This window comes from Brachycentrus maculatus, unplaced genomic scaffold, assembly GCF_059751285.1.
Source record: "Brachycentrus maculatus isolate JH-2025_06_01 unplaced genomic scaffold, ASM5975128v1 h1tg000013l, whole genome shotgun sequence".
NCBI classification, from domain to species: Eukaryota; Metazoa; Arthropoda; class Insecta; order Trichoptera; family Brachycentridae; genus Brachycentrus; species Brachycentrus maculatus.
In genome coordinates this window covers 1,291,342-1,316,459 of record NW_028280767.1, presented here as the reverse complement: position 1 = coordinate 1,316,459, position 25,118 = coordinate 1,291,342, and the positions used below count along the sequence as shown (strand labels likewise).

The 25,118-nt window shown below is 39.8% G+C and overlaps 1 protein-coding gene and 1 long non-coding RNA gene across 2 annotated transcripts; one reads left to right on the top strand and one right to left on the bottom strand.

The window, feature by feature from the left end:
* Window positions 1–6,675: 6,675 nt before the first annotated feature.
* LOC148313396 (general transcription factor II-I repeat domain-containing protein 2A-like) lies at window positions 6,676–8,766 on the top strand. Its single transcript, XM_088263783.1, has one exon. The coding sequence runs from the start codon at window positions 6,722–6,724 to the stop codon at window positions 7,865–7,867; it is 1,146 nt and encodes a 381-aa protein (XP_088119909.1). The 5' UTR covers window positions 6,676–6,721; the 3' UTR covers window positions 7,868–8,766.
* Window positions 8,767–19,948: 11,182 nt separating this feature from the next.
* On the bottom strand, window positions 19,949–24,003 carry LOC148313395 (uncharacterized). The gene is made up of 3 exons (XR_015837885.1): window positions 23,860–24,003; window positions 23,656–23,726; window positions 19,949–22,386 (listed from the first exon to the last, which is right to left on the bottom strand). It is a non-coding gene; the product is annotated as an uncharacterized LOC148313395 (long non-coding RNA).
* Window positions 24,004–25,118: the final 1,115 nt, after the last annotated feature.

Here is a 25,118-nt window from a genome sequence, read left to right as displayed (position 1 = left end):
AGTCCCTTATTTTATAATTAATGTCATCTTTCTGTTGTTTTGTATTATCCGAAAAGTGTAACATGCTCAATATAGACAAATACCTATCTCGTGGCATTGTGGAACCAAACATTGGTGAAGGTATTAAATCATCTGTTGTCCAATATTGGCTGATTCTACTTTTTTTACTCCTAACCATGAGCATTGTTAGTGCCATGAATATATATATTTCTTCAGCATTTACAGACTTCCATTTTTTCATCCTTGAATGCTGGGAGAATTTTTTTATTGCAGCCACTTGATCATGGTACCTGTTGGTTTCTTCAGCAATTTTATTAACTATATCCCTACTTAAAAATAATTAAAAAAAATCAATTTCCCGGCTCTCTTGGTTAAGATCATTGTTTCTCAATCCAGATTGTTGATTGAAGTCGTGCAATACTGGACTATAGTTGGTCCCACTTTGCCATTGTGTTGAAAAATTATCCACATTCATGGATGATGTTGGATCTGCATGATCAAAAACAACCACATTCCCCATTTCACAATCGCTAATTTCTGAAGAATCGTCTGTTTCCTGTAAATTGTCCGGTACATAATCTATGTCGTCACTCATAGAAAAATCAGAATCAATGTCCATAATATACTGTTCCACCTCTTCGTCCTCCATTATTGAAATAAAAAAAATTTAGGGTTCAATAAACGAAAAAACACTTATGCGCTAACGAGATACACTTTATTTCACAAATCAACTGTATCATAAATAAAAATGTACCGTAAATAATATAACGTGATGAGTTGGTTCTCACGAAACTGAATGTTTATAAACAAATATATATAAACACAAGCCAGCGCCAGTAATATAATAACAATAACGAAACGTCACTCTAAATAAACACACACTAGAGATCAAATACGCACACACGTACGTACCGCGGCTCGGTGATGATGTAACTGTGTATGTGCTCTGTAAAAAAACCTTTTTACTACAGTTCCTTAGTACTAAATTTACGTGATATTATACATTGAACTGAGACAATCCGTCGAAGCTTCATATGTAGCCAGCCGCAGTTAGAGACCGATTTTCTGGGGCGTCATATGTAGCCAGCCGCACTATGAGAGTTAACTGTACTTTCCTCACTCATTGGTTCCACATGCCCAAACCATCTCAATACTCTTTCTTAATTTGATGGATAATACTGATATCAGCCTTGCATTGTGTGGTGTAAAAATACAGTTACTAAATACAAATGTTTGATTTTGCAGAAATTCTCCGCCTCTATCCCACGCTTCCTTTCATCAACAGACTTTGCACCAAGACCTACACCGTTCCAGGAAAGTCATCGAGAAGGGAACCAAGCTCTACATCTCCCTGAGCGGGCTGCAAGGCGACCCCCGCTACTGGGACAAGCCGGAGCTCTTCGATCCGGAGAGGTTTTCCAGACACAATCTGAGCAAGATCACTCCGTACACCTACCTTCACAAAGTGTGCATCGGTGAGTCCATCTCCCACCGGACTTGCAAGGGAAGGCACATTCCCCACACATGATGCATACTTATACCTGATGATCAATTTGTCTGTTTGTTGCCTTTTGTATGCCGAGGATGCTGTGCTTCTTGCCGATAGTAGAGAAGACCTGCAGGAGCTGGTGACAAGGGTGTATAGTGTGTGCAAAGGAAGTGGTTTGCTGATGAATATGCAGCAACTCCAAAGTCATGATATTCAAAAGAGATGAATGCAGATCTGCGGGTAAAATAGCAGTAAATGGGGAAATTATGGAACAGGCAGATGGTTTACTATATCTGGGAAGTATGATTTCTAGAGATGGAAGGGAGAGTGAATAGTACGCTGAAATCAATTATACTCGCAATGTTCAGCTAATAGTAATCAATAGTTAGGAGATTATCTCTAGTTTCCCAATATGACAATTGATAATCGTTGTTTGCAGGCGAACGCATGGGACAAATCTAGTCAAAAGTTGGACCGATGAGCATACTGAATCGATTCAAGATCATGCCCTATTGCTGTTGCTTACTCCGGCTGCTCTTCATCCCCGACCAGACTGGTTGGGAAAATGGCTCCGTGGACCTGCTTGCAAATCTCACACATCAAATAACATCCACATTGCAACATAGCTGAAGTAGAATATGGAAGTCAGGAAGTCAACACAGCTGAAGTATAATATGGAAGTATTTGTGCAGTGCTTACGACCTCAGTTCAGTTCGGTTTGCTTTCGCAAAAATTATTTCTTCTTAGATATTTTTGTATAAGTTATTGTATTTGATCTCGGAATCGAGATCGCCGACTTTTGAATGTCGTCCTCGGATAGTGATGAGAACAGTGGTTTAGCACAAAAGAGTACACAAGTTGGTGTGAGGGAGCCCTTCACGCCAAAATCCACACTCTCTCGGTCCCCCGTAGAAAGAGAAAAGGAGATCGAAAAGTTAAAGGAGAGGGAGAGAGAGAAGAGAGAGAAGAGAGAGAATGGAGAGCAAAAGGGACAAGGAAAGACTGAGGGAACTAGAAAAGGAAAAAGAGAGAGAGAGGATTGAAGTAGAAAAGGAAAGGTTAATAAGGTCAAGTGCTGTTGAAAGAATGGAAGGCTTGGACGTAAATAACAAAAGGAGAAGGAATGAGGAAACTCCCTCTCCAGAGAATGCAAGGAAGGAAGCTAGAAGAGAGAATAAAAGGGGAAAAAACTCGAGTGATACAAATGTCTGTGCTGAGGAGGCCACTGGTGTACCCTGCCGGGAGCTGGCGGATGTTAGGGCTGCAATTGCCAAAATAGAAAAAATTGTTTCTGGAGAGAAGTCCAGACTTAACAGCGACCTCAAAGCGGAGATTTACACGGCCAACGCTGACATCCTGCTGGCGGTCGGCCAACTGGCCATTCGCCTAGAAAGGGAGCGTTTGGAGTCAGAAATTCGACTGTTGTCGTCCTTGGGTACATCCCCATGTGTCCCGGCTGCTGGGCACCAAGTTAGTTATGCGGCTGCTCTCAGAACAGGAGCGGGTGTGGAGAAAAAGGTTGATCCAATCCGGAGGGAACAACCTCGGAGGAGACGAGGAAAAAAATAGAGCAGACCATCAACCCAAAAACGGATGGTTTCATCCCAGTGAAAGTCCGTAATGTGAAAAAAGCGGGAATCTCGATACAAACCTCCACCAGGGAAGGGCAGGGACATCAAAAAAGCTAGAAAGGTTGAGAACACAAGGGCTGAACTTGGTTGAGCCCAAGGGGCATCTACCAAGAATTGTTATCTATAATGCACCCAGGCAGATGACGAAAGATGAGTTCTTGGATGAACTAATCGCCTCCAACTTGGGGAAGGGAAGGTATCCCTTTCTAATGAGGGGATTAGAAAATCCACTAGGCGAGTGGCATGTGGGCTGCATCTACGTAGTTCACCCTAAAGTCAGGACCGCCATAATTCAACAGGGCCACGTCCTTTTAGGAGGGAGTAGTTGCAGGATCAGAGACTACGTGGGAGCAACCCGATGTCACAAGTGCCATCTATACGGACACATTTTGAAGCACTGCCCTCAAGAGAGTGAAGTGTGTAGGCACTGCGCCTCCTCGGGACACAATGATTCTACTTGCCCCAATAAAGGGTCCACAGGTAAGTGTGCTACCTGTTCTAGATTCAAGAAACCAAGCGACCACTCCACGGGAAGCCGAGAATGCCCGGCATATCAGTCGGCTTGTGAGGAGTATATTAAGCGCACGGACTACGGCCTATAAATGGCCTTTTTCAAACCCCTCAGAATTGGGCAGGTGAACCTAGCGAGATCCAGGGCTGCGACATTTGAGCTGCAACGAGCTATAGAATTGCACAGACTTGATCTGGTTCTCATCCAGGAGCAGTATACTGTCTCAGGCAGGACAGTACCCTTGGGTGGGGACATAGTAGTATTAGAATCAGGTATCTGCCCCGGTGCAGGCATAGCAGTAAGAAATCGCTCCCTGGAACCCTTGCTACTGCATCACCTCTCCAATGGCTAAAGACTTTGCATGTCCATGAATGTGGGGGGGGGGCTGAGTTGATTGTCCCTTCTGTTTACTTGAAGTATGATCAGCCGGCGGGCTCGCACATTCAGGGACTGCAATCAATACTTAGTACTAACCGACGCGCCAATTTTATTATTGGAGGAGATTTTAACGCCAGGTCTTCACTCTGGTTTAGCAGGACGCGGTGGAAGAATTTGTGACGGGGTGTGGTTTGGTGTTGCTCAATACGGAAGGACAGCTGAAAACGTTTTCAGGTCCTTGCGGGGAGAGCAATATCGACCTCACCCTCGTTTCGGGTGGCCTTACCGCGTTTGTGTCGAATTGGCATGTCCATGATCGAGAAATCGCAAGCGATCACCGGTTGATCACGTTTGACCTTACTCCAAGCACAACCACCACAACTAGACCGGACCTCTGGAGCTTCAAGACTAGATTAGCAAATTGGGATCATTTTGGTGCAGAGCTCTCGGACGTGCTTACAGATTTTGAGGTAAGATTGACCAGAGGTGATCCCCAAATTGGAGATTACTTCAATTGTTGCGTTGTCAGTGCGGCTGGTTCAAGCTTAGGAAGATCAAGACCGAGGAGCCATGGAGGAACCGAGGATGCAATACGCCATGGTGGACGCCGGAGCTGACCGCACTTAAAGGTGCCTCTAAGCGTGCTTTTCGCAAGGTGGGGGGGCCTTATTGTCATTGATAGACTCAAATATGATGAAAGGAGTGCCAGGCGTATCTACAAGACTGCCATCCACAGGACAAAAACTATGAGTTAGAAGGAGTGGATCACCGAGGTGGGTAATGCTGACCCTTGGGCTTTAAATGCGATCCTGAAAAGAGATGGGGGTGGTTCAGACCGCTACCTCAATAATGTAGTGTCATGAGAATCAGCAACAAACTCAGTGAAATCCACTTTGAATGCTCTGCTTGACCGACTTATTCCTCAGGACGACCATCGAACTGACTCAATTCATCATAAACAAATTAGGCGGATTGCACGGGTAGATCCTTCAATCAGAGAACTGTCAGTTAGTAGTATGACCGACCGAGAATTGGAACTAATTATTGAGTCGCTGGGCCCTAGGAAGGGGCACGGGATTGACAGGATAAACGGACCAATAGTCAAAAATACCTGGATATTTGCTAGAGATGAGACAAAAGTTCTTATGAGATCTTGCTTAGAAAAAGGCATCTTTCCTGATGCCTGGAAGGAGGGTCTCCTCAGAAAAAGGGAACGGCAAGAGTCCGTCCGATCTTGCAGCGCATGGGTCGGCAACCTGCGGCCCGCGAGACATCTTGGTGCGGCCCGCGAGATTCTCGCCGCAACGCACATGACGGACGATATTATACACAATCGAGTGAAAGGAAGCGAGAAAGGGAGCGAAGGGATAGTGAAGTTGGAGCGAAGGGGGAGCGGGGGGAAAGAGAAGGAAGGCAAGAACGTCACACGCACCTCGCATCATTCCATTGTCGACGACCGCCAGTAACACTACTCGTTCGCTCGCGCTGCGCTAACTACCCACCCACGTCGGCGTTTACATTCGCTGCAAGTTTTATTTTTTTATAAAATCTGTTTTGTGAATTCTCTTAGTGTTTTTGGTAAGTACCTACCTACTGCATGATAAAAATATTATTCCTAACATTACAAGTAATGAATATAACAATGCAATATTAACTCTATCCACGCGGCTCGCATAACCGTATGTGTTTTTACAAAACATTCCCCACACGCGGCTGACATAACCGTTTGTGTTTTCACTTAGGTCCAAGTTTCGAACCTCAGTTCAACTTGGAGGGATTTTTTCATGGTGTGGAACTTTGGATAAAATAATACGTCAATCCTTGGCCTTATGACATCTGTTGAAATATCTTGATTTTTCTTGCGGTCGGTAATTAGTCCGCGCCATAATCATGTCCTATATCTGTCTCACTCTCGACGCTACGCATCGCCAGTGGGTAAGAGTGACACACGATACGTGCTTTGATTTATTTATGTTACGATCTTATTTGTTTATATTACGATATGTTTCAAGAATAATGTGACACAAGTGTATTATAGAGTACCAAAAAGGCACAATGAATCCCATTGAACGTTTTTGTTTAGGAAAATAAATCGTTTCTTAACTAAATACATGATAAAAGTAATCATTTTAAAAACGGCTAAATACCGCCGCGTACGGGCGTCTTTCAGGAACAAAGTTGACGCGGTTAAAAGGTTAAAGTATCCATGAGTTTACGACAGTTTAAAAAAAAATTACAACGATAAACTTTTTAAGACGAGGTGCACTATGAATGTAATATTTTTATAAGCCTGAAAAACTCCATACACATTAAAAATAGCTTCCGAGAAAAAATAAATACCGCCAACGGGACTCGAACCCGCAACCTTCTGACTGCCGGTTAGCTGCTCTCACCATTGTGCTACGTCGGCTTATGGGAATGGGATTAAGCCGACGTTGCTCAATGGCGAGAGCATCTGACCGGCAATCAGAAGGCTGCGGGTTCGAGTCCCGTCGGCGTTATTTATTCTTTCTCGACAGATATTTTCAATCCGTATTGAGTTTTTCAGGCTAATAATTATTGCTTTTAAAATTTTCATGATAGTATTTGTTTACTCGTCAATAAAGGTGTACTTTAGGTATACTTGACATAAATTTTACGATTTTGTTTTTTGAATAAAAATATTGCTCACTGGGGGAGTATTTATTTAAGGATTTTATATAGGACAAAACTATGACTCTTTCCGTAAAAATAAATACATATTTTTATGTTTCTGTATTGTTACAGATTTATACACCCAAGATGGCTTCTAAAAAAAGGAAGATCGTTGATGAAAGACGGATTTTTAATGAAGCATGGACAAATGTATATTTTTTTATCGAATTTAAAGAAAAACCACTATGTTTAATCTGTCAAAAGAGTATTTCCGTAGTAAAGGAATATAACCTGAAGCGACATTATGATATTGAGCACAAAACTAAATTTCAGTTTCTCGAAGGGGAATCTCGAAAAAACAAAATCATTAACTTGAAATCGTCACTCAAAAATCAGCAGAATACCTTTAAAGTTGTAACAAACAAAAGCGAATCGGCTGTTCGTGCCAGCTACAAAGTAGCGGAGATAATGGCGAAGCATTGTCGCCCATTTACTGACAGTGAACTTGTAAAAGATTGTGTCTTAGCTATCGCGGAGGAAGTATGCCCGGAACAGAAAAAAATGTTTGAAAACGTTAGTCTCTCTGCTAGAACTTGCACCAGACGCACTGAAGACTCGGGTGCTAACTTGCGTGAACAACTTAAGGATAAAGCGCAATATTTTACTTACTTCTCTCTTGCGATGGACGAAAGTACGGACGTGTCGGATACGGCACAATTCCTTATATTTGTACGAGGAATTGACGAAAACTTTCCTGTTTATGAGGAGTTAGTAAAAATGTGCAGTCTCGAAGGAACTACAAAGGGAGAGGATTTATTTCACCACTTGGACCGAGCTCTGATTTCGTGTGGCTTGAGCTGGGATAAATTAACTAGCACCACCACGGACGGCGGAAAAAATATGAGCGGTCACAATAAAGGTGTTGTCGGAAGAGTCAACAGCAAACTGCGAGAGTTTGGATCGGAAGTTCCATTTACATTTCACTGTATTGTCCATCAAGAAGCATTGTGTTGCAAAGTTTTATCGTGGAAAGAAATAATGGATACCGTTGTATCTGCTATTAATTTTATAAGAAAAAATGGGCTTACTCACCGCCAGTTCCAAAAGTTTTTGGAAGATGTGGAAGCTGAATATGGTGACGTGATGTATTACTGTGAAGTAAGATGGCTAAGCCGAGGAGCAGTACTTCAACGATTTTTTTTATTTGAGGAAAGAAATTTGTAACTTTATGGAGATGAAAGGAAAGGCAATACACGAACTTTCCAACCACCAGTGGGTTGTAGATCTTGGGTTTTTAACTGATTTGACTGCCGAACTGAATATACTCAATACACGTTTACAGGGGAAAAATAAATTGATACGCAATATGTATTCAGATGTTAAATCATTCGAAATGAAACTAACATTATTTATCAAGCATATCGATGAAAGGAAACTCGATCATTTTCCAAATTGCAAGAAAGCAGTAGAAGAAGCTGGAATAAATTTTGTTTGGCAAAATACTAAAATGAAAAGTGCATTAATGCAACTACAAACTGAGTTTGAAAACCGGTTTGCTGATTTCAAAAAGATCTCACGTAAGATGGAGATTTTCGAAAACCCCTTTGCAGTAGATATCGGTAATGTACCAAGCGATTTGCAAATCAACGTGATAGATTTGCAAAGTGATAACACACTTAAAATGGCTTTTAAGGAAAAAACTAATTTGGTGGATTTCTATGGGAGTTTGCCTTCTGAAAACTACAAGGATTTAAAAAAGTTTGCTCAGCAAATAATTACTATGTTTGGTAGTACATATATTTGTGAACAAACTTTTTCAATTCTGAGTTATCGAAAAAACAAACACTGTTCTCGGTTATCGAATTCACATTTAGACGCAATACTACGCGTCTCTACTTCAAAAATGCAAGCTGATATTAAAAAACATGCAAGTCAAATGCAATCACAAAAATCTCATTGATTTTATTAAATACAATAAATGTCGTTAAAATATACACTTAGCGTTTTATTTTTAAAACTAAAATATTTGTACATATATATGGTATGTATACCTACTGCAAGTGCGGCCCGCACTGATCCCCATGAAAAATATTTGGCCCTTTTACAACAAAAGGTTGCCGACCCATGCTGCAGCGTATAGACCGATTACTCTCCTCCCAGCTTTTGGCAAAATCTTAGAAAAACTGTTCAGAAACAGGATGGACCTCTTGGACTGCCTTTCACCACCATGTGAGAGACAATTTGGCTTCACCAATGCTCGTTCCACGGAGGACGCCATACTGTTTGCGAGTAGCTGGGGCCAAGAGTGCCTGGAAAAGCACGCTGTGGGATTTTCATGGACATTTCGGGTGCTTTTGACAATGCCTGGTGGCACATGATATTAGCAAAGCTAAAAAGCAGAGGCTGTCCAAAAGAGTTCTTCATAATAATAAAGAGCTACCTAGATAACAGAACCATCTCGGTGATCCATGGTAACACAACCGTCAAAAGGGCAACAAGCATGGGTTGTCCTCAGAGTTCGGTGTTGGGTCCATTTCTTTGGAATGTACTCTTTGACGACCTATTGCGACTTCCTTTTCCAAAGGGATGCACGGTGGTGGCTTATGCTGATGATGCCCTCCTCTTAGTTTCTGGAGGTAGTAGAAGAATATTAGAAGAGAGAACCCCTATGACCGAATGGGGCATGAGGAACCGGCTAACATTCTCACCGCACAAGACGATGGGTTTAATGTTAAAAAGGGGACTTGACAGAGGAAGAAACCCAGTGGTGAAAATGGGTGGAAAGAGCATACGCTTTTACGAGACGGTCAAGTAACTTGGGGTAACGCTTGATAGTACCGGATCCTTCTTGGCATATGCCAAGGGGATATCCAAAAAAGCCAATCTATTATTTATGAAGGTAAGACGCCTGAGTAAGGCAAATTGGGGACTTGCGGGCAAAGCTGTTAAGCAGATTTACAGGGGAGTTTACGTGGCTCAGCTCACGTATGCTGCGAAAGTCTGTCACCATCGTGCCGGCTCCGGGAATGTCCAGAGGACACTTTAGTAAGCAGAGACTTCCTCTGGTAGCAGTCACTGGGGCGTACAGGACCGTCTCGACTGCGGCCCTACCTGTGATCGTCGGGGAACTTCCCGCAGATTTAGAAGTTTTGGAGTCGGTTGCGGTGAAAAAACTAAAAAAAGGTTTGGTAGTAGAATATTTTGGACTAACGCTTCAACTTCATAGGGGTGACCAAATCAGCTCGCTGATAGCGGCCATTAAACGTAGGACAGTCGAGAAATGGCAGCATAGTTGGGATGTGGCCACGACTGGATGCTGGACTTTCTTCCCCGACATTAGCAAGAGACTGGAACTGAAATCTCTCTTCATGAACCACTATGTGGTCCAACTAGTGTCCGGACAAGGAGAGTTTAGGGGAAAGCTCCACGAGCTAGCCTTAACAGAGAATCCAGGCTTTGTACCAGGGGTGTTAGTTGAAGTTTGCCGGTTTTACTCATAGATGTCACTAGAGATATGTACACTTTTCTATGATTTGGCATCTTTGTCATATTTTTCTATGGACATTAACCTTCAAAAATACACAAGTTACATTCTGCCAAAATAATAGTCTCGTAGTTGTTTACCTAAGTGAATGTCGAGTTTCGTTCCAAGTAAATCGCATTTGCGGCATTCGTTGCTTTTCTTATTTCATCAAAAGAAAAAAGCAGTTGAAGCTCATCGGTTGCTGGTAGAAACTTATGGTGAACATGCTCCAGTGATTAGAACATGTGAGACATGGTTTCGTCAATTTAAAAGTGGAGATTTCGATTTAACAGACAATGAGCATCCTGGTGCAACGAAAAAGTTCGAAGACTAGGAATTGCAGGCGTTATTAGATGAAGACCCAACCCAATCGCAAAGACAATTGGCCCAAATACTTAATGTGACCCGAGGAGCAATTTGTTAACGTTTAAAAGCCATGGGAAAGATCCAAAAGTATGGAAAATGGGTACCACACCAAATGAACGAGAGACAAATTGAAAATCGAAAAACCATTTGTGAAATGCTGCTTCAAAGGTTTGAAAGGAAATCTTTTCTGCATCGAATTGTCACGGGGGACGAAAAATGGATTTATTTTGAGAACCCAAAGCGGAAAAAAATCATGGCTTTCACTTGGTGAGGCCGGCCCATCGACTCCAAGGCCAAATCGCCTTGGCTGTAAGACATGCTCTGTGTTTGGTGGGACCAGTGTGGTGTGGTGTACTTCGAATTATTAAAACCTGGTGAGATGGTGAATACGGATCGCTACCGACAACAAATTATCAATTTGAATCATGCGTTGATTGAAAAACGGCCGGAATGGGCCCGAAGACATGGCAAAGTTATCCTACAACATGACAATGCACCGTCTCGTACAGCTAAAGTGGTGAAGAAATTTCCCAATTCAAAGTATTGAATTGGGAAATATTATCGCACCCGCCGTACTCTCCAGACCTTACCCCGTCCGACTATCACCTTTTCACATCGATGGGACACTCACTCGCAGAGCAGCGCATTGCCAATTTTGAAAAAGTCAAAAAATTACTCGTCGAATGGTTTGCCTCGAAAAAGATTTTTTTTTGGAATGGTATCCATGATTTGCCTCAAAGATGGGCAAAATGTATAGAATCCGATGGTCAATATTTTGAATTAAAAAAAATTGAGATTCCCTTGAGAATTAAGCGTTTTCTTTATTGAAAAAACCGGCAAACTTCAACTAACACCCCTGGTATGTGGGGCTCCATCTCAGACGGCGGATCACATCCTGTGTAGATGCCCCGTCCTAGACTCCAAGTGTGGGATTTTCCATGGCTGCTTGCTGAACTGAACTCACGTCTTGTGTTTGTTTCTTTCCATTAAAGGAATTGGTGAAGGTATTTAACCTTACTAACTTGTAGAGCTGGATCCGGCACCGCTCCGCGTCTAGCGGCGCGTCGTTCCTCGACTCTCGGCGGTGGAATTGATAAAGCGGACGTTGTATTTGTCACTTCTAAATGATGATGTTTGATCAAAAGTGCTGCATCGTAAGGGTGTTATCTTTGTGTAAAGTACTGCGTTGTGTTATTGATGTCTTTCAGTGTCATGGTTAGGACTTTGTGCCAGGTTGTGAGATAAGGTTGTTGTTCTTTATTATCTTTTTGTTTTATGTTCATCGTTTGTTAGGATTGTGATAGGCGTGTATCAAGAAAAAATATATGTGTATGTGTGTATATATATAGGTGTAGTTACTTGTGAAAGGGATCCGAAATAGTGTCAATGAATAATGGTTGAGTGGAAATGCGATGACCGACCATTTTCTGTGAATGTCTTTGCTCTGTTCTGTGTCTGTCTGCTGTGCTGGTCGGGGTTGTGGGCGTCTGTATACCAGCCAACGTCGAGTCGGAATCGGATCTAGCTGACTAACTGAACTAAACACTAATCCCTTTCACTACCTACACTGGGTTCCTTCTAGAAAATTTGGTGATGGACTTACAATCTTGCATTTATTTAGATTGGCAGTGACAGGTATATTGAAAGCTTTTAAATGTAAATTCACAGTAAAATCGGGATACAATGCTGAGGGATAGATGCTTCTGTATCAGATCTGGGCATGCGGTGGGACAGCTTTCAAAAAAAGTGCTTACGACCTCTGTCAAAGGCTGGTTTAAGTGGTCACTTTATACACTACTAACATTCACCATTTGCTATTAATTTGAATAAAATAACCAGTCGAATTATGACTTTAACAACAAAATTTAAATAATATTTTCAGGCCTCTCTTTGTATATAAAATAATTCAGGCAGAATCTTACATGCATTTCATGAAGGTCTCTGCTAAATAAATAGCTTACTAAACTCAACCATAGATGATGCCGAAAACTCAGATGTAAAAGGAGTCAATCAAGGATATATGTACAACTTCCAAAATTTGAGTAGAGAATTTTAACAACCACACTTTTCAAGTTGTGTTGTGAGTCTCCAGAATCGGTGAATGTTTTATATAATAATAACCTATTGTATCTCTGTGCTCATTTTTGTTTTCTTGCTTACCATTTTGTCCATACAATTTAGATTCGTTCATTGTCGTTGTAAATTCAGTAAATTATTTAGCTTCTTAGTGTTCATTTTGTTTCTTGTTCGCCATCTTTGAGCGCGTCCTTACAATTAAGACTCGTTAAATTGTTCATTTGTATTTATTTTAATTCATAAAACAACCAAGAACTTTTTTTTTTGGGTTGTAAAGTAGTATGGTTCTTAGAACCCCTCCGCGGAGGACTCGTGAAGATCCTCCTGATAAATCCGTGCAGGGAGGTCCACTGCCTCCCCCCTCCCCGATTCCCTCTACGTCCAAAAGAGCTTCGCACTCTGACGACGAGGAAAGCCCTTCGAGGCCTTTGGAGCATGAAATCAGAATCACTGCTTCGCCCACAGAGGAAATTAAACTTAAAGCAGAGCAAGCGATCCGCGCTCTATCAAACAGCTGTAATATTAAAAGCTCCATCAGGGCAGAAATACATGACTGCCTGAAAGCAATTCTCATAGCAAATACTGCCATTGTCGCCAAAGCATCGGCTACGAAAACCCGCTTTAAAGCAGAAACACTTAAAGCCCAACTTCTGTACACTGAGCAGGTTCTAGTACAAGAAATTAAATAGCGAAACCTTTGCCTCATTCAAGGCCCAGGTCACTATGCCCCAAAGCTCCCCCTCATCTCACGCTTTCACATCCTCAGCCACGAGCCATGCTCGTATAACTGCAGTAAACTCAAAACCAGAAAGCGGCCTGTCTAAAGAGCCTCAAATTGCAATGCCCAAAACTAGGCACACCGTTGTAGTACAAGGTAAATTATCCACGGCCAGCGAAGATCTGGAATAAACACTAAAAAGCACCATAATCGTAGTTTCCCTAGGTGTGGGAGTTCGCTCCCTCAAAAAGATGGCCAACAACAAAGTCATCATACAGTGTGATACAGAGGCCCAATGTAAAAAGCTCACGAGCGAAATATCAAAGAACAACGACCTAACAGTCCAAAACGGCACGAAGATCAGGCCGAAACTAATATTAAAAGGGGTGGATGCGAGACTCACAAAAGAAGAAATAATCGAGGCGCTGTACAACCAAAATGAACTGGACAGCCCCTCACAACAAACAGATAACAAGGCAGCCGTACTCTTCACGCTGCCATTCATGAACCGGAAATATGAACCCGTTAGAGATGGGGAGAATCAATATAAGCTACGCCAAGGTTGAGATAGCAGAATACATTTCAATTATAGCTTGCCAGAAGTGCATTAGCTACGGGCACCCCGTGGCTCACTGCAAAAATAAAGAAGTGTGCTGGAGGAGCGGTGGGGAACACTGTGCAGCCCAGTGCACAGATAAGAGCAACACCACCAAATGCAATAATTGCATCCTGGTGAATAAATACTACAAATCAAACACGCCTATGAGCCACAAAGCCTTGACAGCAGAGTGCCTGGCGCACCAGAGGCAAATAAATAGGTATAAGAATATGGTGGACTATGGCCAGTAAACCATTTAAGTCGTTAAAGTTGCACAGGCTAACCTACAGAGATGCGAATCTGCCACCGTTTCGTTCTTCAAGAAGCGGTTGAACAACATTTCGATATTGCCTTAGTACAAGAATCATATGTTGGAAGCACAGGAAAAATTAACGAAACTACATATGTAGGAAATTTTTTCCAAAAATGCAGATTAAATTCCTCGGTCAAGGCAGCCGTTATAATAATCAACCAGGAATTTTCCAAAAACTGCAGACGACTTGATAAATAAAGCAATAATGCCAATATCTTCATTGAAGCAACGGTGGAATCGCAACCACTGATAATTGGCTTTCACCGACTGAAGACATCTACTCTTGCCTAGGTAAATTTAACACCCTCACAAATGATAAACGCCAAAGTAGAATCATAATCGGTGCAGATGCAAACTCTCAGAGCATCTGGTGGGGGAGTGACAGAGCAGACAAAAGAGGCGATAAAGTTACTGATATCATTTCTCAAAAGCAATTTCACATACTCAATACGGGTAATATTCCCACCTTCGAAACCACAAGAGGCAGCGATACAGATAACAGAGTGTCTTAAACAGACAAGTAGATGAATATATAGACGCAATCTTTGAAACTTGTCGAGCACCGATCCCCATAATTAAAACTGCGCCTCTTAAAAAATGCCCATGGTGGACAATAGAATTAACCGAATTGAAAAAAGATGTCGTTAAAGCCAAAAGTAAACTAGTGACAACATTTTGAGTGTGTCCAAATACTTGTTCACAAAATCTGGATTATCTCCAATTACAGGAGTTATTTTCATATTATTTTTTGACAACTTAGAACTTTAGAATTTGAGTAGTGTGGTTTTAGAACTTCCAAGAATTTGAGTAGTGTGGTTGTCAATAATGGGTAGAATTGGTGAATGTTACACGTGTGTAAAGTGATCACTTAAACCAGCCTATGACGGTCGTCAGCCCCGTAAATGCCCAGACTTCCATATTCTTCTTCATCTTTGATAAGATGTCAAAAAATAATATGTAAACTTACCCTGACTTTTCCCCTCTCCTTATTAATAGAACAATTTTATATTTTATATTTTAGTTATTATACAGACCTGAATGATGGAAGTTTAACTTCTGAAACATGTAGTCTATAATAAAACTCAAGTGGTAAAAAACAAGTGTTTTCTTTAATCATTGTAATATGTAAACTAGTGAACTCAGCCACCAGCCGAAGAATAAATGTAACATTACCAGCTTATCTAGAATTGAGACAAAAATATAAACATTTAATCAGGACATCTAAAATCCAAAGTTGGAAAATTTTCTGTTCAAGGCAATCAAAGGAAACCACATGGTAGACCACGTGGTTTTTTTTTGATAGACTGTACACAGTGCGAAGAATCCTGAAATCACACAGCTAGTGTAGCTTATAAATTAACATTCATGGCATAACCTACATGGGGACTCAAGCCCGAAATACTGCGCACAATATATATATATATATATATATATATATATATATATATATATATAGCGGTAGTGGAGCCAATTATTACGTTTGCTTGGCGGTGTGATCGGAAGCAGCAAAAAAGAAAAACGTACAGGCCAAACTAAATAGAGTTCAAACAATAAGAATTTGCAAAGCGTACCGCACCGTTTCTCTTACATCAGTACAAGCAATCGCAGGAATGATCCCACTGGACCTAATGGTAAAAGAGCTGAGAGAAATCTATCATACAAAAAAGAATCTCACCATTACTGATGAACCAGAAGACCAAAAATACCAGGGGAAGATCGCTTACACGGAACTGCCGCATCCAAGTGAACAAATTGGAGAGATCACCAGCTACCCAGACTCGTATGGCAGACAGAATCGACATATACACGGATGGCAGTAAAGCTGAAGGAAAAGTGGGAGCAACTTTCGTCGGATTTAATAATCGCGGAGAAGTACACAGTAAGAAGCTTCCGATGGCCGACTGCTGCTCGGTATTCCAAGCCGAACTCTTCGCCATTATGAAAGCTTTGGACTGGGTCTCTAGCAAGACGAGCAACTGGAAGATTGTCAACCTGTTGTCCGACTCAGTTCAGTTCAGGCACTCGAAGAAGGGGCTCCCGACAATCCGATGGTTTTCTACATCCAAGAGTCATCTCGGAAACTAAAGTCAAAAGGCATTAATTGCAAATTTATGTGGATTCGAGGACATAACGGACTTGCAGGAAATGAAAGCTGATGAATTAGCTAAAAGCGCGGTTCTTCATGTAAAAACTGCCAAACTTTACACTGAATTCCCACTAAGTTATGCCAAATGAGAACTGAGAAGCTCAACCATTACCAAATGGGAGGAGCGATACCAAGCAAGCACCACAGGTACACTGGTACTAAATACTTTTTTCAGACACTAGAAGAGTGCAAAAATTTTAGGAAAACAAACACACCTACATTCGAGTCAACTCAAATACTGACGGACCATGGAGCTACACTTTCGTATCTACATAGATTTAAACTGAAAGACAATCCGGCTTGCCCCTGTGACGCACAGACGGAGCAGCGTCGAGCACCTGCTGATTCACTGCCCAATGATCGCTAAAGAAAGATACTCGTTTAAAAAAGAATGCGACAGACGAAAAATACCATTTGAAGACTTTCCAAAAGTATTGCAAAATTGCACGCTCTCCAGGATGTTTGTGTGCTTGGCCAAAGTAATTATAGATAAAATAAGACCTATGAACAAGCAGAGATTCGAGTTCGGTTCGTAGTAGCACGCAGATGTGAATTTGCGCTCCGGGAATATTTACAGTGATCTGGTGCAACTTTGTATTTGACATTTCATTTATTTAATTATTTATACAGTCGTACAGATAAAACGATAAAAGTTATTCAAATTGAAATTATTGCGTACACAAATCCAAAGAAGTGAATTCACTTATCGCGAGCGGTGCAAATCCCGAGCCCCTGATTGGGCGACGCGGCTCGCGCCGTCTATCTACCTATACCGCATACCTGCCTCGGCCGTACAATATTTTCAGATGTGACAGGAGTAACCTTTCAAGCAGTAAATCACGAGGAGGGGGAGTAATGATATGTACCTCAAATTTACTTAATTCGGCGAAGATTACTTCTAAAAACAAAAGTGTCAAACATCTGTTCATAGAAATCAAGAACCTAGCCATTAAAATAATTCTAGGGTGTGTATACATCCCACCTGATTCCGATCACCAGAAATATAGAGACCATATTGAGGACATTGAACTGATCCGTGCACGGTATCCTAAAGCTAAACTCTGCTAATTGGAGACTACAACCTTCCCGAGAATATTAATTGGACAAATGATATTGAAAATGACCGGGATAGTATTAGTGATAAGTGTCGCTCTATTTTAGATATGTCTTTATTAACGGGTATGAATCAGCTTAATCATGTATGTTGTTCTAATAACCGCTTATTAGATCTTGTATTTTCTAGTGATCTACAAACTAAAGTGAATCCGTCACATGACTTGCTACTCCCAATGGACTCGTATCATCCACCCATCGATATATTAGTGAATACTTTTGTGGTGAGACCAGTTCCTTCACCAATACGCTCAGTGAATTTCTTAAAAGCCGACTACCAGAGGATGTCTGATAGTTTATTCTCGACAGATTGGTCATTTCTCGATAGTAATGAATGATGATATTAACACACATATTGAACAATTTTAACCCATAATTTATAAAGTGGTTGAACAAAATATACCAGTTGTAAACTATAAAACAAATCTTTATCCCAAATGATTTACCAAAGAATAAATTAACATTATAACTGAAAAAAAAGATTGCTCATTTAATTTTTAAAAGAACGAATAGCGTAAATCATTATAGTATATTCTCAAAATTAAGGGCACAATGCAAGTCTCTGTCATTAGTATGCTACTCGAATTATATACATACCGTTGAAAACTCAGTCAAAAACAAAAGCACTTTGGAAATTCACTAATTCAGTACGTAATGACTGGTTATCCCAACACTATGTACTTGAACGGAAGATCCAGTGACAATCTGGAAATAATAGTTAATCTATTTTCAGAATTCTTTGGTAGTGTGTACGACTCTACAGCACACACTTATACACGATCTACTGATGTTCTGGATTATTTTAATTTACGTACATGCTGTATACACTCTGACAGTATCAAAAGGAAAATTTAAAAACTTGATTGTAAGAAGTCCCCTGGTGCAGACAATATTCCTAATATTTTCTTAGTTAGAAGGGTAATTACTGATCTGGTTCTGTTACATAAAATTCTTAACAATTTTTTGGACAGCCCTGATCTCCTAAATCAAATAAAGCTTAGCGTGCGCCAAAGAGGTACTAGGCAAAAATCTGTATTCGCAGTATTTGTACATAATGCAAACTATGCCATGTTCTCTCCGGTTCCGCGGCTTCACATGTTAGCTAATGCTTTTGAAAGTATAGATTTATTTAATATATTGTTATCCTCCTTGAAATTTGTACTTTCTTAGCATTTCTTCTCCATGTTATAATAGATAAATTTAAATGTTGTGTTTCACTCTCTCTTACTGCTCGCCGATAGTGTTTGAAGGAGACGTGTATTTACTAGTGCTTACTACTTATTATTATATTTTTTTAATTATGATTTTATGTTATATGACTATTTGTTACAAGACTTTTTGTTTCTCTATTAGTGTATTCATTAGTGTATTTTTTATTTTTATATTAGATACTGTATATATGTATTATCTTAAAGGCTTCAGCCGTTCAATAAATAAATAATTGAATAAATAGAGAGGCTGGAACTCAAAGCTTGTCATATAAAACTGTGATAAAAATATTTTATTTATTGTTTCGGCATTAACTTTGTGGTAAGACATGTTACAATGATTAAAGAAAACACTTCGTTTTTTACCACTTGAGTTTTATTATAGACTACATGTTTCAGAAGTTAAACTTCCATCATTCAGGTCTGTTATTATACAGACCTGAATGATGGAAGTTTAACTTCTGAAACATGTAGTCTATAATAAAACTCAAGTGGTAAAAAACGAAGTGTTTTCTTTAATCATTGTGATAAAAATATATTAGAAATGTAAAAAAACGTGTCAATGTTTTTTCCACAGATAACCCCTTTCCGGTTAAGGTTTCTCATGGTTACCTTGACACTAGGACAAATGTCGGAAAGTGTAACTAGCCCATGACAACAGAGATTTAGGAATTCAAAAACATAGAATCACACACAAAAGAACTAGAAAAAATAGCAACACAACCAAGTAAAAAAAAAATTGACATCATGGGTAGAAGGGTGAATGTTACACATTTATGAAGTGATTACCAGCCCGTGACAGGTTGTAAGCCCTGAAAATACCCAGACTTCCATATTATCCTTCATCTCTGTCGAGATGTTAATTCTCTCTGCTTACCCCTGCGGAAGCACAGAGATGGTTAGTTATGTAATATATATGGTACATATTTTTTGTTGTAAAAAATAATTACATATATGAAAATAATTTAAACAGCTGTTTGACTGAATTTTTTACTATCAAGAGTTACAAAGAAAAAAATGTTTGTATAAAAATATTTATTAAAATATGATTTCATTATTGTTACTTTACAATATAATTTATTTAATTAAACTAATTTCCAACACATTTCATAAACATATATCAAAGTACACAAATGCGTCATTCCCTGACAAATGCGGTCCAATTTTAGGTATTAGTTATGTGGAATCACTCGGACACCTCTCCATTTTTACAATCACAAAATTCTATTCTGTAAAAATATATATTTTCTTTCTGCACGTAGATGCCAAGAGCACCAGATTGGGGAGAGCTCGAGGAGAGATGAGGACATCGGTCCTCGGACGCGGTATGCGGAGGACAATGCTATATAAAAAATAAATCAACATCAAATTGGTCGCCAAAAGGTTGTTCAGCATATGCTGAAAACAAAGATTCAATTCAATAACTAGCACTCCACAGCGTTATCTTGATCGTTAACACATGAAGGAAAGGTGATCAGCCCTCCGCTTCAGGTACCAGTTCAGGGTAGTATTGAATAAATTAGAGTGAAAAAATCACTTATATTTATTTGACCCCCCCCCCCCCTTGGAATCGAACCGGGGACCTCCAGAACGGTAGCCGAGCGTCCTGACCATTACCATTACACAAAAATCACAATGAAATCTTGACCCTCGATATAATGCTATACAAAATAGGTGGTACTAGGTGCCTTGCTATAAGGCCGGGTTGACAAACTCACTAAAGTAAATTGAAAGAATCTAAAATATGGAACACGCAGAGACATCTACTCGGCTGTCCAAACTTAAAACACAGTAAGGGACATTTTTTTTGTATGTAGTACGTTTTTTTGCATTTTTGGACAAGTAGAATCTACTTCGTCCAAAAATGCAAAAAAAAACCTACTACAAAAAATGTCCCTTACTGTGTTTTGAGTTTGGACAGCCGTACTGGGATAATGAATAACTACTACAATATTACCAACTATCTGTCACGTGGCTTCTCATGCAGGCGTAGGCAGAGATAATAGAACACCACAGCAATCTGTCTTTGCAAACAATCTACTCTTACTTTACACTGGTGAGTGGTTATATTGGTATATAACCACTCACCAGTGGTTATATACTAATATCTAATTATATACTAACTTGGGTTATTATATACTAACTTTGGTGAGTGGTTATATACTAATATTTTTGTAAAAAAATAGATAAGTAAAAATGACTAACCACAAAGTAAATGCTTTAAATATTAATAATATTGAGAATAATCATCTCTTCTTCCACATTCCTCAAACATCTCTTCCATCTCATCATACACCTGCTTATACCTATTATACCCACTCCTAACCTATTATAACCACACCCAAGTATTTGTAAGGCTGAGACAAGCATTATCGGGAAAACTAAGTAACTGTAGTGAAGAAATAACAGCAAAAATAATTTATGAGGTGAATGTAGTTGGAAAAAAATGGAGGAAACCCGAGGAAAACTTGGCATGATCGAGTATTTTAAATACCCGACGATTATTACGACTCCTGACCCGGCCGCTTTCAAGTATTTGACATACCTGATTATTCCAAGTCTTCTTCGGTTGCCTCTGCTTCTTTTTCCAACTACATTCGCCTCATAAATTTGTTTAACCGTTCTTTCTTCACTCATACGTTCCACATGTCCAAACCCTCAACACAACTTTCTTAATTTTATCGATAATGCTTATCTCGGCCTTACATTCTTTCCTTATTTCATCATTTGAACATCTATCAAACATCGTTTAGCCACACATTGTTTTTTCACTTTTATATTTATTCAATATTACTCTGGACTGGTACCTGAAGCGGAGGGCTGATCACCTTTCCTTCATGTGTTAACCATCAAGATAACACTGCATTTATATGATGCAGTGCCCAATGCACCATTGGGTGCGGATGAGGGTTTTGAATTTGACATTGAATGCACGAGATGTGCACTCCCCCACAATGCACTATATGGTCATACCATCAATTGTTTTTATGCCACGACAGACTGTTTAGCGGGTGAGTCTGCAATTGGGACAGATTCGAATCGCTTCTAAATTGTTCTGAGTGACTGTGAATGGAGTCGCCATTATTCTAAGATCTCATTCATCTGTGCGATGAATGCTGCTGTTGGGCATGCCATATTCCGGTGATGAATGCCATATTCCGGTGAGATGTTTCTGACGGAGTGACGGGGCTGAAGAGACCCCTCTGTTGGGCGATGCGTTTCTAATAGAAGTGCGAGACGTCTCTCATCTCTGGACAGATTACCGAGAGAATCTGAATCGATACTGTTGACATTTTTGGGCGAATCATTTAGAATTTCTTTTGAATCTTTTCCGTCACGAGGGTGACAGGAGGGGACGGAATTTGCGGGAACCGTACCCCCAAAGCCGGGAGCGAAACGGTTCCCCATCTTGTCACAAAGAAGCAATCTTCCTCGGATAGATTCGTTTCCTTTAAGAAAGTATTCTGTACCTATCTTGCGGCAAGCTTCCGGGTTTTTAGGTGTCGATACATTACTCAAACCATGACTTGGAGATGGCGTGTGGGCGGTACATTTGGAGATGGCGTGTGGACGGGTACATTTGGCGATGGCGAATGGGGGGGTGCATTCGAATACGGCTCCTTTGTTGTCGGAAGAATGCGCTGAAATGTCGTTGGACTGCCATGTGTTGAACTGCAGAACACTGAAAGTAAATTGCAATACGGGTAAGCCAGATCGGTTGTTGAAGAACATGGGAGAGATCTAAGTAAAAATATAATGACATAAAAAATATCGGGCCATCCTCATTCTTTTCACCCGTACACATTTGCTAAACATACTTTCTAAATCATCCATTCGCTCCAAATGTCCATACCACCTTAAAGAACTTTTCTTAGTCTTCTCAATTATCTCTAGTTACACCTTAGATTTCTTTCTTATATCTGTTAGAATTAAGCAATGAAAATATTGTATAGTGCCATCTGTGGGCGTCGGTTGTAAGCAAGCAGAGGTGCGCCAGAGAGCAGTGCAGAGCGAATAAGGTGATCTGCGACAGTGGTCGGTCGATTAGGAAAACATGTGTACATATATTAAATAAACTCAATTGAATAGTTAATCTTTGTTCTCTTTGCATCCTTCCCCATTCCCGACAATATCTTAATTTTAGATATTATCATACAATGATTTTCCACACATCTTATCAATGCACAAGTGGGCAGCTGTCAAGAAACTTTCATAAGGAATATGCGACGCCAACTCGCCGCTACATTGCGCCTGCTTGCGTCATTCACATATAAAAAACATCCTTGCATTGCGTCTCCGCGCTAGGTTTTTTTTTTTTTTTTGTTTTTAATTACCTAACGTCCAAGTGACTCTGAAATCTAGCTACGGCTTATGCAACACCATTTATCATGTCCCTACTCAGGCTTCAACTTTATAAGTTTCATAGCCTATGCCTACTTGTGAGTGGATTTACTCTTTATGTTTAAAGTTACTATAATTTCATGCGTCCGCCTCCGTAGTGTAATGGTCAGCATGCTCGCCTACCGTTCTGGAGGTCCCGGGTTCGATTCCCAGGGGGGTTTAATAAATATAAGTGATTTTTTCACTGTAATATTTATTCAATATTACCCTGGACTGGTACCTGAAGTGGAGGGCTGATCACCTTTCCTTCATGTGTAATCGATCGAGATAACACTGCGTATGTATGAAGCAGTGCCCTATGCACCATTGGGGTGCGGTAAGGGTTTTATATATAATTTCATGTAATTCATGAGTGAAAGTTCTAGGCAAAAACACTCGCTATCTCGCTAGAGGCATGAGTTTATACATTTCATTGATTCTAAGTTAGCAGTGAAGTTACTTAGGTATATGATTTTAGTTCTTGATTTTACTCAGTTAGTGAATTCGCAAATTAGCCAAAATATAACGCAAATAATATCGAGATAACGCATCAATAACTTTGATAACTTACCATTGGGTTTGATTTCTAAGAGAAATGAATTAAATCGTTAAGTCCGCTCTGAAACAAGGAAAGGCGTCTTCCTAAAACATAAAATGATTTAAAAAGATTTCCTTGCTATTTCCACAAACCCCACATCCTGCAACTTTGCAAATATCTCGATAAAAAAAAAGTAACTTTGCAAATATCTCGATAAAAAATACAAGTAAAGCGAACCTGCTCAACATCACGCATATTGCAACCACGTTACACATTTTTCTAAGTCAATCTCGCTTTTCGGCCATCTATCGCTATGTATTTTCCTTATGTGCAAAATTAATCGTTTTTTTTTAAATACTTATTTTTATAATTGAGAGCACAGTGCGGGAAAAATGGCTAATATGTTTTTGACAACTCAGAATAAAGTTGCCAGATCTAGGAGTATTAATCTAGGTGCCTACTTAAATATTTTAGCACTTACCTGCAAATAAAAAATCGGGGTAATATGATACAAATATAATCAAAAATAAGTTTAGAAATAAATTAACGGGGTTCCTCGGAGGATTTTTTTGGAAATGTATTAAGAAAACAATATAAGTCATTAGTAGACTCTTAAATAAATGCATTTTTTTTAAAATAATAAAATAAATGCATAGTTGGTTTTTGTGAAAAAAATGACAAAAGTAGAGAGTACAATATTAAATGAGAAAATGATGTTCACTATTAATTTATTTTACATTGAGAATAAACATAGTTTAAAATCAGGTTTACATATTTATTCTTCTTCTTCTTCTTTGTGTAGATCCTAGGGATCTGTTTGTGTCTCCGCATGTCGCTCTTGGGATGTCGACTCCCAGCTGTCTTTCCATTTTTTCGGAGGTCTGCCTGGGGGTCTGCGTCCTTCAGGGTTGCCTTGGAGGGTGAAACGTCGAAGTCTGTCTTCTGACATTCTGTTTATATGTTCCTTCCATTTCGCCTTCGTTGTCGTCCCCACTCACGATATCCTCCGTCTTACACATGCTTCGAATGTCGGTATTTCTTACTCGGTCTCGCAATACGTTTCCGGTTATGGATCGGAAAGTCTTCATTTCGAAGGTTCGAAGTCGAGATTTTGTTCTGGAAGTATCTGCTCTTGCCTCAATCCTATAAGTGGCTATTGGTCGAACACATGTTTTGTATATTTTCATTTTTCTTTCTATTTTCACGTGTTTGTTCCTCCACACAGAGTCTCTGAGGCATCCCGATGTATTTATTCATATATTTTTCAAAAATTATACTTTAAAAAAAGAAATAAAATTCGAAATTCAAAATATTTTTTAGTATATTTAAAAAAAAAATCATCATGAAAAAATACGAATATAGTTTTAAGTGCTTAATTTGTCACATTTTATAAATAATTAAAATTACCGGGAGGTTCTGCCGCCAATCGTTTTGTGTCAAAATTTGGAACTAGTAACAGTATCTCCTTTTTCAGGTTTTGAATGTTGAGTGTACGT